Raw genomic sequence first — 17,881 nt, forward strand, 5'->3', positions numbered from 1 at the left:
CCCAGGAAAGCTGTCTAAACATCGACAAGCAAAGTGCTTTTTACAGTACAGTTTGAGCTATGAGCCAGATCTAACAAAACTGATTTCTCCATGATAACATTTGAATGTTACGTAAAAGAAATTGAGTTTTATATTTATATGATTTTGGCTGTTTGAAACAGGACTGAGGCACTTTATTGGGATTTACTTTCTGTGCACTTTTATGTTATGTCATAAAATTTAAGCTAATTTAAGAAAATCATATAAGTATTTTACTTGATGAAATGAGTGCGCCAGTTTATTTTAACTCTGAAAAATGAGTAATGCTATTGTTAATAAAATGAGATGGCTTGTGTTCCAAATGTTTTTATGAATTGAATAGAACGCTATTTGGAAGAAATAGTGTTGCATATAGAGTTAAGCGATCTGCTGTGAAACTTATTCAGAGAAATGATCAAAAGAGAGTTTTGTCCATCTCTAGTTGCGTATAGATACATAATAAAGGAGCAAACTTAACCCAAAGGAATTGCATTGTAATGTGTCTGTTTTTTAAACAAAACGTTTAGTAAGATTTTGCTGTAACATATTATACGTATTTTTCACAAAGAGTTTTAGGTTTAAATTACTGGCTTTTTGCACATGGAATGGTTGCATTGTTATATTTTAGCCTACCTGCTTGACAATTGTTTGTAAAGTGTTAAAGAATTTGTAATTTGGAACATATCTTTCTAAAATTATTTATTCTTAGGCCTTCCATTTTATGCCACATGTTGTAACCTTGAGGACGGGGACGGTGCAAGAAGTTTCAACATCATGATGTCTAAAGCAAGTAATAATAACAACAAATCGGCTTAATGTAAGAAAAGCATGAGACAATATTTTTGAAAGTTATAAATTTATTTCTTAGTTTCTTTTCGTTCACTTCTCAGTGAACAGATGTCGCCAGCGTTTTTCTTTTCTTTTTTCTTTAGTTCAGCTAAAACATTCTCAAATTTGTATGTTATTCTAAAGAAGCACGTTTCAGTTCCATTACATTTTAATTCCGCAGCTGAAGAACAAGATTCTATTTAACCTTAAAATCTATAATCCTGAAAATCATATTATTACTTGCATTAAAATCTGTGTTTTCAAAGTAGTTCTTTTTGTGGCGTTGTGATATAAAATAATGGTAAAAAATATATTACTAATATTTCAAAGAGCGGGATAAAGCCAAGGTAACGATTGTGGTTAAATTGTTTTACACTTTTTTCATACTTACATACTAATTGTTGCTTTATTCTTTTTCAGTGATGAATGATAGTGCTCGGATTCCAGATACCAGCTTGCTGGCAGCTAGTTTCACACTGATTCTTTTGTGCCACTTCACGGTATGGTGATGAAACAAACATATATCTCGTACATATGGACACATGGGCATACGACAGTGTGCTAAATATAGAAGAATGTCCTCGTCTGGCGTAGGAACTTCAAGTGGCCTTTTTATGGAATAGTCGATGTGTAAAATGAAGGAAAAAAGAATAAAAGAGAACAGAAGGAGATGACTAAAAATCATATCAAGGACTTTCCAAGCTCATCATTGCATCCTATGCTGTACTATTAACTTCCTAACGTAACGGGCTCGAGTCTAAACACCTCTTTTTGGAAGAGTTCATCTTTTTACTAATATCCAATATTTTGATTTTTATTCCTGTGTTATGTTTGCACAGTTTCTTTCATTTTTAATTTTCAAGAATTTTCTAATGAATCCAGATAAGTAATTTAATTAATAGTTTTATTTTCTTTAGCATGTACTTTGTTACATGTAGACTACATATGTCATATTAGATATATATTATATAAGTCACACGATTAAACAAAGCTAAGTTTCAGCTAACCATTATTAAAACCATCCATGTAAATTTAATAAACTTTAATTTAATTTTTGTAGGGAGATCGGTTCATTTATCCAGTGAGGCCTACGAAGAAAAGAAAGTCCCTTTTCTTTAAAAGGCTAAAAAATAAATATTGATTATTCAAAGCAAGGAGTTCATCTGAAGCCTCTTAACTATATTCTTCTAACAATTGTCTTTTGATTTATTACCCTTTTTGTTTAATAATACAGATTTTTATAAATCTGCCATTTAAAATATTCTCTTTAAGATCTTGGTAAACTGATTACGAAAATATTTAAATAATTTGTAAAAAAAATGCTTCTTTTGATTAACTAAAATGTTCGCAATACTTCAGAATGTGCTCTAAGTAAATGAATTGATTATAAAATTCTTGATTTTCTCCCATCTAAATTTTGTATAATTTTTTTTGATTGATTACTTTTGTGCTGCGTTGCACATAATAATTACGGTTAATTTGAGATCCTTGCGTAAAATATTTACTAGCTGCTATAATTCTGAAATGCAGTATTAAAATTTCTATAAATATTAAGTATTTCATATAAAGTGAGCTAATTCAAGATTAAATCCAAGTTTAAATAACTATGTTAAAGTTTTAGAAACACTATGTGTTGAGAAAAAATAGAGTATTTTGGCTAACGCCCCTTTGGGCTAAATATATTTAAAAACAGAATTTCTTTAAAATTTCCGATAGACAGTCTCGCACGCTGGAGATAAAAATGTTTTATTTCGTACAGTGTTGCCACGGCTCGCTACGAAATCGCTCAGGTTTTTAATCAAAAATTGGTTAGCGTTTTACAGAATATTAAATGGATAATAGAGGAAATTCGAAATTCAAATTTCGGGCTTCCAGGTGCCCATATTCGAGTAGAGGATTATGTTATTCGAAGTTTGATGTTTCTAGGTACCGTTGTTTCTTCACATTGCAAGAAACATTACTATATTCATGCAGGTTCTTCATTATTTAATTTCTTTAAATATAATACCGGGCGATATTATTTGGTGGTAACAATCTGAAAAACGATTCAAAGCTTTTAGTGATTCGACGCAAAATTCCATTTCGAGAGTAATAGATCTTTCCGGGCTATCTCCCCTTTGTACTAACAATACATTTAAAACCTGAGTATGCAAAGAATTTAAACTTTTTAAGATGGCTCAGGAGTTTTGATGATGTAGCGCTGAGATTGGAACTTACTGTCAAAAATTACAGCCTAAAAGAAGGCAAAATTTTATTCTACACCTAATTTACAACAAGGCGTCAAAAATCAAATTTCCAAAACATAATTTTAATTTAATTTATAAATTAAAACTTTTTAAATTTTAAATCCTTAATACTCTTTGTTGCACTTTCTTTTATCTGATACTAAATTATCAAATAAAGAGCAATTCTCAATAAATGTAGGATGTTTCAAAAATGATCAGTTCTATTATATAATTTGCTTCTCTTCAGCTGATGAAAGTATCAATATCAATAAAATAGAAACATAAAATTTGTAAAATGAGAGTATTTGATGAAAAACTTTAAATTTTTAGGTTATTCTTCTGTTATAGACACGGATTAGTGTTCTTCCATAACGCCAGTCTTTATATTCATAACAGCTATCCTTGCACCCCTCCGTTTTTCTCCTTTCCTCCATCTATCACTATATGACGCCTCCACCTATCAACTCCTTTCTGCTAGACAATATCATATTTCATCTCTATTTTTATTAAGTAATTGCACTTTTACAACTACATAATTGCTGTAAAACATTAAATGGCTGGTATTAAATACCCTACTTCCTCCCATTTTATATTTTATTACCTTTTGATTTCTAATACTCTAAAACACACTGTTGGTGAGGGTTTCCTTACTAGGAAGATGCTAAGGGAGAAGAGAAAACGAAATGCTTTTTTAAGCGTTTTTAAGCATTAAGCAAACATAATTCTTTTTTATTTTATTAAGAGGTGTTTATAGTATGGTATAAATGTGATAGAAATACTGCAGTCACAGTTAATTTGAGTTTTTGAAATACTTCTCCTCTTAAGTTCAGTCTCTCAAGTTAAAAATAAGTAAAAAAAAAAAAAAACATTACATCTATCACGGTGACAAAGAACACCATCTGTTGAAAAAAGGAGAAACCGAAAATATGTTCAATCGTATTTTAAGGTGATGTTTTATTCTACGCCTTCCTCACTTTTTAGAACAAATTCTCATGTAAAATTTACTTGACAGTGATTCCAAAGTGACAGTGTACATTTCGATATTTAAGTTGTAATGTTCCAAACTAGTATTTACAGCTAAATGTGTGGAACCTTGAGAACTGGTAGGCGAATAATCGCTTTAGTTCAGGAGACAGAAACGTAAACTTGAGAAGGGTTAATTACCCTGTATTGCTTAAAATAAAGTTCACAGTTGGACCTTTCGTAGGACGTATATAAAAATCTCCACTTGGGCTTGAACTCAAGAATGTAATCACGCCATTAAAATTATAGCGAATTTAAACTTTTTTAAGATTTTCTAAGATATATAGAATTTCAGTTTTCTGCGGATAAAAATATTACTGCCGCTATTAGAGTAATTCACAAACTTTTTCCCCCTTACTTAAATTAAGATTGTATGACTGAAAGAAGAAAATATTATTTTTATAATGTATGTTTATACTTTAAAATATTCCAATTAACGCACTGTTTCTTCCGTTAGCTCACTTTAAATTTTGGAGTTCTGAATGTTGCCATCTTTTTCTATGTTTTACCACTTTTGATCTGAATCTTACATTATGATTTAAATATTTATCTATCTATTTATCTATAAATATATTAGCACATTTTTAAGTACAAAATTAAACTTTAAAGCATTCGTACTCATTCTCTAAATCTGATCTTCTCACATATACTAAATTCGATGGGAGTAATTGTAAAATTAATATTGAATGCTTGTTATTTGAATTCCTTGTAAATTGCACAAAAAATTCCTAAAATTAGTGACACACGTTCTTACGATAAATTAAAATGTATAACTGCAGATTTAGTTCTGCTGACTTTATCGCTATATGGTCATTATTTCTGTTTAAAGAAAAATTATATTTTTACAATAGTAAGGCTTCGGGGCTCAATATAATGGTACTTGCTAAGATATAGAATTAATTTCATAACATTAAATATGTGAACCAATCGGTTTCAAATTTATTGGCAAAAGTTTAGGTATGTGAGTTACACGACTAAATTCGGTATAAATATTCATTAATATTCATTAATTCATTAAGTGCTTTTGTATTTGCTATTACGACATGTTACTTTAAAAAATTTGATTTTTAGTTTAACGATTTAATTGTCTATTAGTAATTCCTTCTCTGTACATACTAGCATTCTTTTCTTCTCCCTAATTCTGTACCTAAGATAATGTAAAGATATGAACTCTTCCAATTATCGATCTTGAGTGTATTATCTAACATGTCATAACTCTATATTAGAGGGACTACGAATTTATAAACGAATACAGCAGTTATCCTCACTAACTCGATTCATGCACGATTTAGTCCCCGTTGAGACCTGTGGGCGAGGTTTAATTAACCCTTTAGGTGGTTTAACCCTGGTGGCCTAGAGTAGAATCGCCAGAGTTCGTGCATTGAATGTTTGCAACGTGACTTGATTGTAGAGCTTCTCTCGTGGAAGCTGCGGAGCCATTTTGCCGGAAGCGAGGTTTCACATAGTGCTGGCAATGACATTTTGTAAAGTTTACATTTTAGAAATGGAAATCATCATTCTTTTGATTTGAAGTAAATTGCTGAATTTTATTTCTGTTTTTTATTGTGAAAATAACATTATTCTCATCAAAAAACATTCTTTTAAGTTTAATCAAATTTTAACAAGTATTATGCTCAAAAACCTGGCAATGACGAAAATGGCAACGAAATTTTAATGCTTTAGTTCGAAATGTTATGTTTTCAGACAGCAAAAAGCTTTTACATTGCATTTATGTACTTGTGTAAAGAAATTACTGTACTTTATTAAAGTTATTTCTAACATTTTTATATTAAATGCTCAAATATGCTGTATGATATCTTTCTGTATTATTGACCAACTATATTATTTTTATTGCTTCATAATTGCTACTGAAAATAGTGTTTTAAGTCAATTTTACCTAAAATGCGAAAATGATCAATCTAAATATTAATTACCCGTTTCACAGGTACAATTCAGTTCGAATGTATAAAAATGCTTTTTTTTGTGTGAAATTTAGTTCGACATCAGTTGTATCCTTAATTTACATTCAGTTGAACCTAGCGATGAGAGAGATTTTTAAAATATTTACGAAAATAGCGAATTAATAACGATTAAAGATTGAAAGATTTGGGCATAAATAATTGCATCGACGTCATTTTATTTAATTATTTAAATTGGAGAGTTCACTAGGAGGTATATTATAGAATGCAGTATTGTATCACTTTAATTAATGTAAAATTAAATGTGCATTAATGTAAAAGCACTTGCATGCATCAATACAAAAACAGGAATTACTTGGTTCCAAGGCGGGAGAAGTGTTACTTGTTCCCTCCTGGTGATGCTCATAGTATCGGCATATCAAAAGTAGAGAAATATTTGCAGACTTTTCTAGATTGCCTCCTTCTTTCTTACAGAAAACAACACCTACAGAAATTCCCTATATACTCATTTGTTAAAATAGACTATAATCTCTACTTAATTTTATGTACGACTAACAAGAAAATTTTCGACAATTACAAGAGTGCAGCATAAGTAATCGCATTCAGACGAAAAATAATAATGAAATCATGACTTCATCATTGAAAACCAGCTACACAAACAAAAAAATTTGGTTTTCATGTAGCACATAAATTAAACAAGACCAATCTTAAACTACACAGAAGTTTTAAGTAAGAAAACAAATTAAAATTTAGAGATTTTCAACAGGCTAAACAATAAATCTACAGAAAATGTGTCTTAATAAACAGCACAAGAAACATTACCCTATTCTTTTTAGTACTTCAGTACGAAATGACAAAAATGTGGAGCATATTGCATTTGATTTTATTATTATTAACAAAAGACTTTTTTATTGAATCATCCGAGTGAATGGGTCTGCAAAGGAAAGCTATCACAATAGAATTTCAATTATCCTGATTTCAGTTATCCGGATAGCTTATTCCTCTAAAGTTAAGACTGCTGTTATTTTATTTACAGATTTTTAGATTCTTTTAATTAAAAATAAAATGATAATATAGCAGAGTATGTGTACTTTAAAATTTATTAAAGTAACGTAAATAAATATATATTATATGTTGAACGGCTTACTATACACATATTACTATATGTATATTCTACAAATGCTACTGAAAAAGCAATTACGCATTGTTTATATGTTTACTTTTGCAACTGAATTTTAAAACTTGTGTAAATAAAAGTTTCTTTATTTTATTTTAGCCAAACTGGAAACAGTTACGAGCTATGACAAAAACAATTAATTTTATTTTGTAGTTTTGTAGGGTAACGCTGTACAAAGGGATATATTATTTCTATGAAGCAAAAAGATGTCTATATATTAATTTTGCTTTTGTAAATGTTCAACAATATCTCTACATGAAAACAATCAAATTTCTTCATTTGGACCTCTAAACATGCGTATTCAACATACAAAAAAGGGAAACAATTATCCGGATTTTCAAATGCTCGGATAATCTGGTGTCCTTAGTAGTCAGAATATTTAAATTTCTTCCGCACTTCAAGCCCAAGTAAGCTTCTCTCAGTTGAGACAGTTTCCTTCGTTGATTTTGATTTTTGTTTTACATAGACAGAAAAATCTTGCAACAATATAAAGAGGAAATTATTGTGTAACGCCTTCCATTTGGTTATTAGAAAGAGTTAACTCTTTTTGTTGTAAAGTAAAGCTATTCCTTTTAGCAAACTTTAAGGATGCTGAAAGCTCTTGAACTGATATAAAATATGGATTAAACAATTCTTTTTCTCTCAAATCCAAAGCTTAACTGAAGTATGAAGATTATCTTTGTCGAGCGGTCATCTCTCATGTTACCTTGAAAGTTGGAGCATATTGTTACTGGTATACTTTGTTAGCATGCCGTCATTACCACTGACATAACAGAGAAAGCTTGCAAGCAAAATTGAGTCGTCAATTTTTCTCATAAATGTGTTCCCTTATTTAGACTTACATTTGAGTTCTTTCCTTTATGGTTTTTCCTTCCTTTATGGAAAATGCTCTTTCACTTTGCATGTAGACAAATAAGAAAACATGTGCTTTATTAAAAAGTTGTACTTTCTAGTTGGTAAGAAACAACCACCCATTATTCATAAATGACGAAAAATACATTTTTGTTACTGTAAGGTTTAAATTAGAAAAGGATCGATTTGTTGAAAATGCGCCGTCTCAGAGGCCAAAGAACGTTTAAATGCTAATTTTCTGAATGCAAATGTAACTTTAATAATCATCTTTTAACTTAATTCTCCAAAGAGACTAAGGACTACTTTTTCTTCTTTTTTTAAGATGCAAAAGTTGAACATAAATACATTGGCTGTAGCATATAATCGTGATCACTTCCAAATACAGTTGGCAAGGATAATCGCTTCCATTTTCTAAATTACTATTATGTAACAATTCGAGGAAATGTATTCTTAAGTAATGTAAGATCAATTGAGAAAATGCTGCAGTGAAAATAGCGATAAAATTTATGTAGTTGCCAGCTTTTGTAACCATTATATTTTATGTTTCATTTTTCCATTTTGCGTTTGAATGAAAAGTTGCTTTAAAAAAGTAGATTTATTTTACGGACTTTAAAGGTCTTGAATTTTATTTCCTTCACATATTTCTTTTTGAGAATTTCCGATTTCTTCTATCACTTCTTATAATGTCTATACTGTAATACTTCGTTTTTCTGTTATATTCATTGAAGCTAATTATGGACTAATAATGAACACATGTAATGAAATCTTCAGAAATTCCTCTCATGTAATTTAACTAAAGTTAAAATTTTTTTGATCGTATGAATTTTACTAACATATCATCCGCGCTAGGTAAAAACGCAGATGTGTATTTCTCTCGCTGTTATCATCTTGCTTGTTACTGTCTTTCCTAAGTTGTTTTTCGATATTAGAGACTATACAAAAAAAGCAGATGTAATTCTCGCACATAATCGTAACATAATTATGATTCTAAAGGAATAATACGATTCCAAACATAAACATGTTTTTCTATACACGACTTTGCAGTTTGATGCTTACATGCCCCTTCATAAAACTTTATTAACTTAAAACAGCAATACCGTATTTGCCTGAATACAAAACGGTAACGATAATGTATTACCTTCAAGTATGTACTGCATATTGGAAGCTGGATGGTTATGTAAAATATACTCATAACTGAATATATTTTACAAGAAAAGGAAAGGTCCCTAATGTGAGACAGCCACTCATACTGGTACTCCAAAGTTTTATTTATTGTAATAATTTATCCTATATTCTAAAGCTCAGTTTGTTATACTTCACTCAGTATGTTAGGCTTAATACGTTGTACTGCGTTCTTCCAATTATTCTGTGGCTTTATGATGTTCAAGGATTCTTCAAGAAAGATAATTATATGAAAGAAAGAAATTTCCTTAATATAATCATTTATTTTCAGTTTAGGCATAATTATAAAAAAGTAAATTTTCCAACAGGGTATTTCGTATCAAAACAATATTCTCTACAGTTGGTATTTATTGTTCATGAAGAGTTGTTGCCACTAATGGTAGAATTTAATCACTGAGAGGCTATTAAAAATTAGACATTCTTTAATTGTCCTTATTATTTTCCATATTATTTTAGAAGACATTTAACAATAAATTGTCCATTTTCATGCACATAGTAAAGTTCTCTCGTCTTTTCTTTGTACGCGCATTTCATGAAGAGGTTAGAATTTTGCTTTATTAAAAGTGATAACAATAATCTATTAGCTTTTTAATACTGGAACATTATGTCTTAACATGTCTTTTATTTTATTTAAGTAAAAATATTTTTCTTAAAATAGTACCATTTTTTATTACTATTAACGGAATGTGTTGATTAGAAGGAGAAGTTTCTTTTAAGATCCCTTGCATAGATATTTACTTTTTCTGTACTTCATGTATACCTTTTATTTTGTAAAAGACGATGTAACAAATCGTGTATGACCCACGTTCTATGGCAATGGTTCCCAAACATTTTAAGCCTGAACATCATTTTTAAAACAAATCAGTAATAACCTCATGCGTAGTGTTACAGTATAATGAGCAAATAATTACTTTTATACAGTGCAGATGCATGCACACTACAAAAATTAACTATATACAAAAGCTTGGCTATTAATTACATATCACATGGTATGTATATCATATTATACAATTTCTGAGCTTCAACTGCGGTTCATATCATTCCTTCTTGTTTTTAATGTCTTAACCCTTTCCGGCACGCTACCTTTTAAAGTTGGAGTTTTGATAAAAATAAATAAAGAAATAAATAAAGGTAGGCAGTCTAATTAGGACCAAAGGTGTACACAAGTAAAATTTTGTAAAGATAGCATTTATTGTTTTAATTCTATGGGTGTGCCCAAAGTGGGCACACGGATTGAATAGAGCTTCGAAAAGAGTGCTGAAGTGAGCATTGTTGTCAATGAACTGACCGATGAGATGCGCAGAAACAAAGAATACAGACTCTCAGTTGTCCTAGATTATCGGTGAGCCCGGTCTGAGCACAACTAGGGTTGGCCGTTTGATTTTAAGCCAGATTTCAAGGTAAAAATTTAAAACTAATATAGAATAAGGAGATTAGCATACAGCCAAAAAAATAATATAGAAATTTCTTTTCAAACAATTCTTTTTATACCCTAAAACGAATCTGGAAGATTTCTTTGAAAAATGAGGGTCTTAAAAAACTAAACATGGCTAAAATATATGGACTGGTTTGTGTTGAGCTGCCATCTACTATAAATAAAGAAGGTTCAGAGTAGCCTATAGTAACCTATAAATCCTTTTTCATTCAATTTTTCTTTGCGTATAGAAGGAAATTTTTAGGTGTGTCCAAAACGGACACACTGTGCAGCAAACAGTTAAACGTAATCTTCTCATTTCCAACATTCGATGCAGCATTACACAGTCATCACAGCATCCCATCGTTCTTATGATTTTGCAATTAAATATTTTAAAATCTTAACGTGTTTACTCGTTTAGCAGTTATTGTTTGGAATATACCAGAATAAAAGTAGCAATAACTATGAGAACTTAAAATATCATTTTCTTTCGTGATTTTGGGTGTAATGATAAACTCCTCCATCCGATAATCCAAAGGTCCGGAATTTGCTTACAGCAAATGTAATTTCTGACTTCTTATATCTCTTTCCATTCTCACCTTCTCGTAATAACTGCTAAATACTGGGCAATGCGTATACAGCTCACACATGCATGATAGCAATTATTACTTATTATAAAGTAATAATTGCTAGCATAAATTAGCACATGTAAGGACTAAAAAATACACCACATGTTTTATGAATAATGATAATATGCATGCTTTAGCTTGAGAAAGGTAGAAGACATTATCTTTTTATCAAATAACTAAGAATGTCAGTTAACTAGAGTTCTTGTCGTGACACAAACAAACAAATGTTTGCAAATGTTAGACTTTACAAATGTTAGAGGTGGCAGAAAAAATTATGTAACAAGGGAAGCAATTAGAAAAATAAATTTAAACAATCCAGAGCTTGATTTATTCATTTTTAGAAAACGCTCGCATATACTGTACGTCGACTAAAAGTATACAAAGGATCAAAATAAAATTAAAACTTTCAGTACAAAATGAAAACACTTCCTTGATAAAAAATCAGGTTGGGAACCACTGCTCCATGGTATTTATTACATTTCCATTTTTGTTCTGTATATACCCTCGTTCAAAGTCATTATTTGCAGCAAATTGTCTACAAACAATTAGTACATCAGTTATATACCTAGAATAAAATTTCAGTCTTTTTATAGTGAGTTTACCATCTGAATTAAGATATTTCCTTTATTATATAAACAAAATCTCTTATTTTTTTCTCATCGCAAACTGATGTCAATAAAAGAAGTATATAATGTTCTGTTTGCTTTTACAAGAAAACTACCTTGGGTAATAGCTCACTTTTATTTTGAAAGGTATGTCAAATATCAAAAACATTTTTTCGTAGTTAATATGTCTCCACGTGTGCTTTATATGTTGCTTATCATTACCCAAATTATAATTTAGTTTGCACCTAATCACACCGTAGAGTATCATTTACTACCAGGAGGTAGGCTACCTGTATCTGACACCATAGTGAGCAATGCATTGTTTGCAATCAATTCACTTTTGTAAAATTTTTCGCCATCTAATGGGTAGCCATCCATTTGGGTTAATACCTCGGCCAAAAAAAAGACACATTATCAGAACTATCTTTAAAACTGGGTCTCTTCTTGCACAGATGAATATCCATTAAATGCCAAGTCATTCAACTGGTTAAAAGTTTCTAGCACTGAGAAAAGGATTTGGTTTTTGAGAGATAAGGACCACATCAAATCCATTTTTTAATTGGTAAAATTGTGTTTTCTTCGCGATTCATATTTCTACATACGCTTGGTCCATGGCTCCATCATTGTCCAAAATGCAGTTTATTTCCTCGGTGAACGAACGTTCATGTGATTTGGGCGCCTAGGAAATGCCCTATCCGAGTGTAGCAATATAAACTTTTTTTCGGATATTAGACATATCGTGAGGAGCTCACGACCTTCAGATTTCTCCTTAGTCGAGGATTATGAAACTGACGCGCTGCCGGCTGAGCTATTCCATCTAAGTACGTTGTAGAATGTTTGGCATGATACCAAGTGAGAGCTGTTGCCTTTGTTTTGTAAGCAGTTTTCTTAATAACGCTACATGGAGAATGCATTCAGTTCAAGTGGAAATGTTAGTCGAAGCAATTATGGATACCCAGTCACCAACAGATATGCACATAAATATGGACTATCCTGGAATTCGAAATGATTCCAACATGCTGAGACACATTGTTGTAGTAAGAGCTATTTCAGCAGAAATAAAAATCCCTGTAACATCTATGCCAGTGGTGGCAGTGCGACTCACAAAAATACAAACGACCGCTTTGTCATTTCAATCAGAATGTTGACCCTTAGTTATATACCATCTATTCAGATTTTTTAGGGTTTTTGTCCATCTTGCGACTCCACTATGAATTTTTGCCTCATATAGTTTGAATATCACTGGTGTACGCATACTAAATATTAAACTCCGTATTGCATTTAGCGTCGTCTATTGTCAGAATCTATAAATATTAACAACTTCTGTGAGTATTTAAAATAAAAGTTATTAATTACCGTAGTTTTCTTGAGAATACAATATGAAATGTTATACTTCTTTTATAGCTATTATGTATTTAAATGTTAATTACTTATAATGTACCTGTATCCAGATTTTAAAAAAACAGTTTTATAATTACGTTTGATAAACAAAATTGCGAAATTTTCTTACATCTAGTTTTAAGTTATGTGTAATCTTTATTAGAGAACTCTATTCCTTGTTGTTTTACTTCTGAAAGCCAACAGATAATGTCCAAACACAGCTATTTGACAAACTCCAAACATTAAACTGGTTATTATGCTAACATGCTAAAATATGTCACAAAACATTTTGTCTTTAATATTATCAATCACAATGAATGGCTCAGATCATTTTATGCTTTGCAACAAAAAGTAATAGTGAAATATTACTGCATTAACAATTATATAAATATTTTTATTGTTTTAGAGTCCAAGAAGTTAGCTAATGCATGAAGTAACGTTTGAATTGAATGTTTTCTTTGCTTGCCCTCTTTCTATAATAAATTATTCATAAATAATATAATTTTATTCATACCAGATATTGATACAATTACCTCCAAAAATCGATTGCATTATCATATTAAATATATGCATCATACAGGACAAACATGGTTTAATCTCTGTGTTAAGATTTATGGCAGTTTAAAATGGAATGTTGTTATTATTAAAAAGTTGTAGATTTTTGGCGTTACATATATTCGTAACTTGTATGTAAAGTTACGTTATGTACATTGCTGTGATAAAGAAATTTCCCCTCTATTATTTGCTGTTTGTTTGTTCTATATATTACAAACTCAAACCTTTTTACTTTAATGGCCGTGAAGTTAAACGTGCCATACTATAACATATATTATCAATTACAAGATCATTATACTGTATTAATTTATAATTCATTATGACTTTTACAAACATTAATAGCCATAACCTATGCAGAAGATTGAAGAAAACAACTAAATTATGTAGCCGTTTGAAATACACAGCTTTTACAACAGTAACAGATACACAGCTTTGACAACAATAACATATTGAACGTTTTGCTTAGTATTGAAATCAACTGCAATTTGAATGCATTGTACTTACTGATATGTCTTGCATTTAAATCAGTTAAGGTATTTGAATACACTATCCTCTCCTTAGCAAAATTTTATTAAAGAACCATAAGTTAGAATAACTATGAAATCTTTCTTTAACAAGTTAAAGAGTTTACTTAGATTAGGTAGAACACAAACAGAATACAAATCTATATTAATAGTCTTTACAAATAATTAAATTGAAGTGTTGAAATAAAGAACTTACAAGGTACTCATTTATAAATTTTATAAGGCCTTTAATGACATAAAATTACAGGTGATTTCTCAAAAATTACACCTAATTTTCTGATACTTGACAATACAAAAACAAATGGTAGTATATATGTATCCCATAAATTCTGCATTTACATTTAAGCATGTATTTTGTAATCGTTCCTTATGTCATACTCAGTATTTCAGAAAAAATTCCAGAATCTTTCCCTCTAAACTCAATGAAAAGAAATAAATAAAAGTAAGAAAATAAATTTTTAAAAAATAAAAATCTGAAAGCTTTCAGATTTTATTTTTCTAAAGTCTTAAAAATTTTATTTCATTCTAAAATCTGAAAGCTCTCCAATTTTATATTACGCCCAAGGGGAAAATTATTAAATTAAAAAAAAATCTGAAAGGTTTCAGATTTTAAATTAGGTCCCAAGGGGAGTTTTTTTTAACGTTTTATGTGTTACATTTGTTTACTAAATATCATGCTCGTTGCACTTAAACGATAAAATTCAATTCAACAGAAATATCACAAAACATTTAAAACAGCATATCTTTAGAATTTACGATACACAGTCTCGCGTGCTGGAGATAAAAATGGGGTTTTTTTTCGTACAGTGTTGCCACAGCTCGTTTCAAAATCGTTGAGTTTTGCTAATCAAAAATTCTTTAATGTTTGACAAAATATGAAATAGATAATAAAAAAGTTCCAAATTTGGGCTTCCAAATGCTCATTTTCGAATGGAGGACTACGTTATTCAAAATTTGATGTCTCTGGGTACCGTTGTTTTTTCACAGTGCGATAAGCATACATACATCCATGCAGATTCTTCATTATTAAATTTCTTTAAATATAACACAGGGCTCTAATATTTGGTGGCAACAAATTGAAAAGCGAACCGAGATTTATAGTGAACCGACGGGAAAATGCCAAGACAAAATTAATAGCCCTTCTGGAAAAATTGTTCCTAAAAATAATTTTGATTAAAACTGCTTTTAATTTCTGTACTTCATAAGTTAATAATAAAGCTATTACTGATTAAAAATATTAGCGAGTCAGCAAATACCGCTGTCTGTTGTATTTAATAGAAGAAGTTATTCAGTGCTATACTCTATTTAAGGTGATTATTCAAAGGTGGATATGCCTTAAAGCAAATAAACACCATACAGAGTGGTCAGCTTTTCTGACATAAATTATTTTAGAACTAAATATTATGCAAATTTATAAAACAATTTAAACATTCTTTAAACTTTCACCTCCATTCGTAATCACAACAGTAGTACTCACTTTCCAAGACAATAGAGTTTTATCATTATTTAATTTTCTCAAATATTTAAAAATATTGGACTTCATAATCCGAATATTATTACAATATCTTGAGCCTTGCTTTTAAAGTACGTTACGATATTTGAACTACAAATTTTATGTAACAAAACTTAAGCACAATAGAAGTTTAGGGAGCTTGAGGTTACACTATTAGTTTAGTACTAATTAATTTATCTCCACCCATAAATAACTGTTTCAAAATCCCTTTCATGGACGTTTTTCTTTTTTGTGGTTCCGAGCATAAACCATAGTAAGAATTCTTTTTCATTTCACGCCCGCCTGCGTGTTCAAGATCACTAACATATCGATAGTAGCCGATCGATGCAATCACATTACCTTAACAAATCGATGCAATCGCCTTATCTTAACAAATTGATGAAAGCACATTATCTTGAATGCGTTTCCCTTTTAACTATGATGCAATCAGGACGGACTAGAAAATGAGAAATTTCCTTCAAGTAATATTTTAAAAGGATTTCCTTCATCTATATTGTACTAAACAGCCCAATTTATGAATCTATTGAAAATGAAATTTTTTTTTCCCTGTTGGTTATCATTCACTTAGGAAATGGGGTTCTAAAGAACAATATTTATGCCACCCAAATATCAGCTCTTGAATGCTACATTTTTATATGAAACTGATTTATTGAGTCATTCAAACGCACACTAAAATTCCATGAATATACTGACCTTCGTTTAACTGGAATCCGATTGAAGAGAAATGGTATAGGAAAATAATATTAAACTAATATTTTTTTTCATTGTTTCATTTTTATATAGGTAAATACTCGTTCTGCGATAGTTACGTTATAGAAAAAAATCTGATGTGTACACCACATGACCTCCTTGTACGGAATATTAAATTATACGCATTTTTTCTTGCATTTTTAAACTTATTAGATTGAATTAAACCTACTTCGCCTATAACGCATAAACCACAATAGAATAAATGCATTCTTTAAAATTCACTTTGTTTACCATAGCGACACTCTGGCGCTAGGTTTACTTAACAGTATTTCATATTATAACTCAGAATGCACAAAATGTATATCATTTAAAGAATTATCTAATCGTTGCCACATGTTCAATTCAAATACTATAATAAAGCTAGAACTATGTATAAAAGAAATTAAGCAAACAAAACAAAACAGAAACAGTTTTTCACAGACGATTGAGTATTTCCCATTTAATTAATTCATTTCTCACTTCGCGAGAAGGCAAAAATACATAAAAACTCAAAATATCTATATTAAAAATTACGAAGTAAATCTCAAACGCTTATTTCCTCGAAAAAATTCCAGAAAGAATTAAGCATTATTTAATTGGCAATAATAAATGAATGCGTTATCTTTGTTATTGCGAAGCTAAGTTTCTCTAGATTGGCAACAAATCCACTAGTCTCCTATTTCAAATGTAAACATCAATGGCCGCCATTAAAAACAGGCTTAGCGGCAATTAAACAACTTTAAAATTGCTGATAATTCTAAAAATATTGCACACAGATTTAAAGGCATAAAATCTTTAACCGGAAGATAAAAACAACATAATTCAATCATTCTTAAAGCAAAAAATGTACAATTTACAAACATATAAGAGTAAAGAAACTGAGATCACTGTGCCGGGTAATAGAATGGATAATATATATAAATATATTTATATACGTTTGGTGCTGCCGATTGCAACCAAAATACGAGGTGCACATCTACATGTTATAGCAGTCCTATATACAAAATTTCAACGTTCTGAGGCTACTCGTTTCCGAGTTATGCGAGATACGTACGTACGCACGTACGTACATACTTTCGTACAGACGCCACGAAAAATTCTCTTCAGAATTAATTTTAAAGCAGTTTTATAATTTTTTTGAAGGAAAAGAGTATTTTATTCTGTTCTTACGTACAGATATGACGCAAAAACATCGTTAAATTGCATTCGATAGCGGTCAAAATGGATATTTTCGTTGAAATATGCTGCCTGAAACTTTTCGCAATTACAATACTTCTTTTTTACTTCGTACAAGGAAGTAAAAAGAAA

General features: G+C 30.2%; 1 protein-coding gene across 2 annotated transcripts in view; it reads left to right on the top strand.

The window, feature by feature from the left end:
* The window catches only part of LOC146999404 (uncharacterized), a 532,534-nt gene extending 526,659 nt beyond the window's left edge, over positions 1–5,875 (top strand). For both annotated transcript variants that reach the window (XM_085823566.1, XM_085823560.1), the window contains exon 4: positions 1,267–5,875. In XM_085823566.1, the coding sequence (XP_085679692.1) occupies positions 1,267–1,355 (89 nt within the window). In that variant the 3' untranslated portion in view covers positions 1,356–5,875. The remainder of the gene's footprint in view (positions 1–1,266) is intronic.
* Positions 5,876–17,881: the final 12,006 nt, after the last annotated feature.

This window comes from Stegodyphus dumicola, chromosome 1 (genome assembly GCF_044657685.1).
Source record: "Stegodyphus dumicola isolate Sdum_Otavi_A_Nest chromosome 1, ASM4465768v1".
NCBI lineage: Eukaryota > Metazoa > Arthropoda > Arachnida > Araneae > Eresidae > Stegodyphus > Stegodyphus dumicola.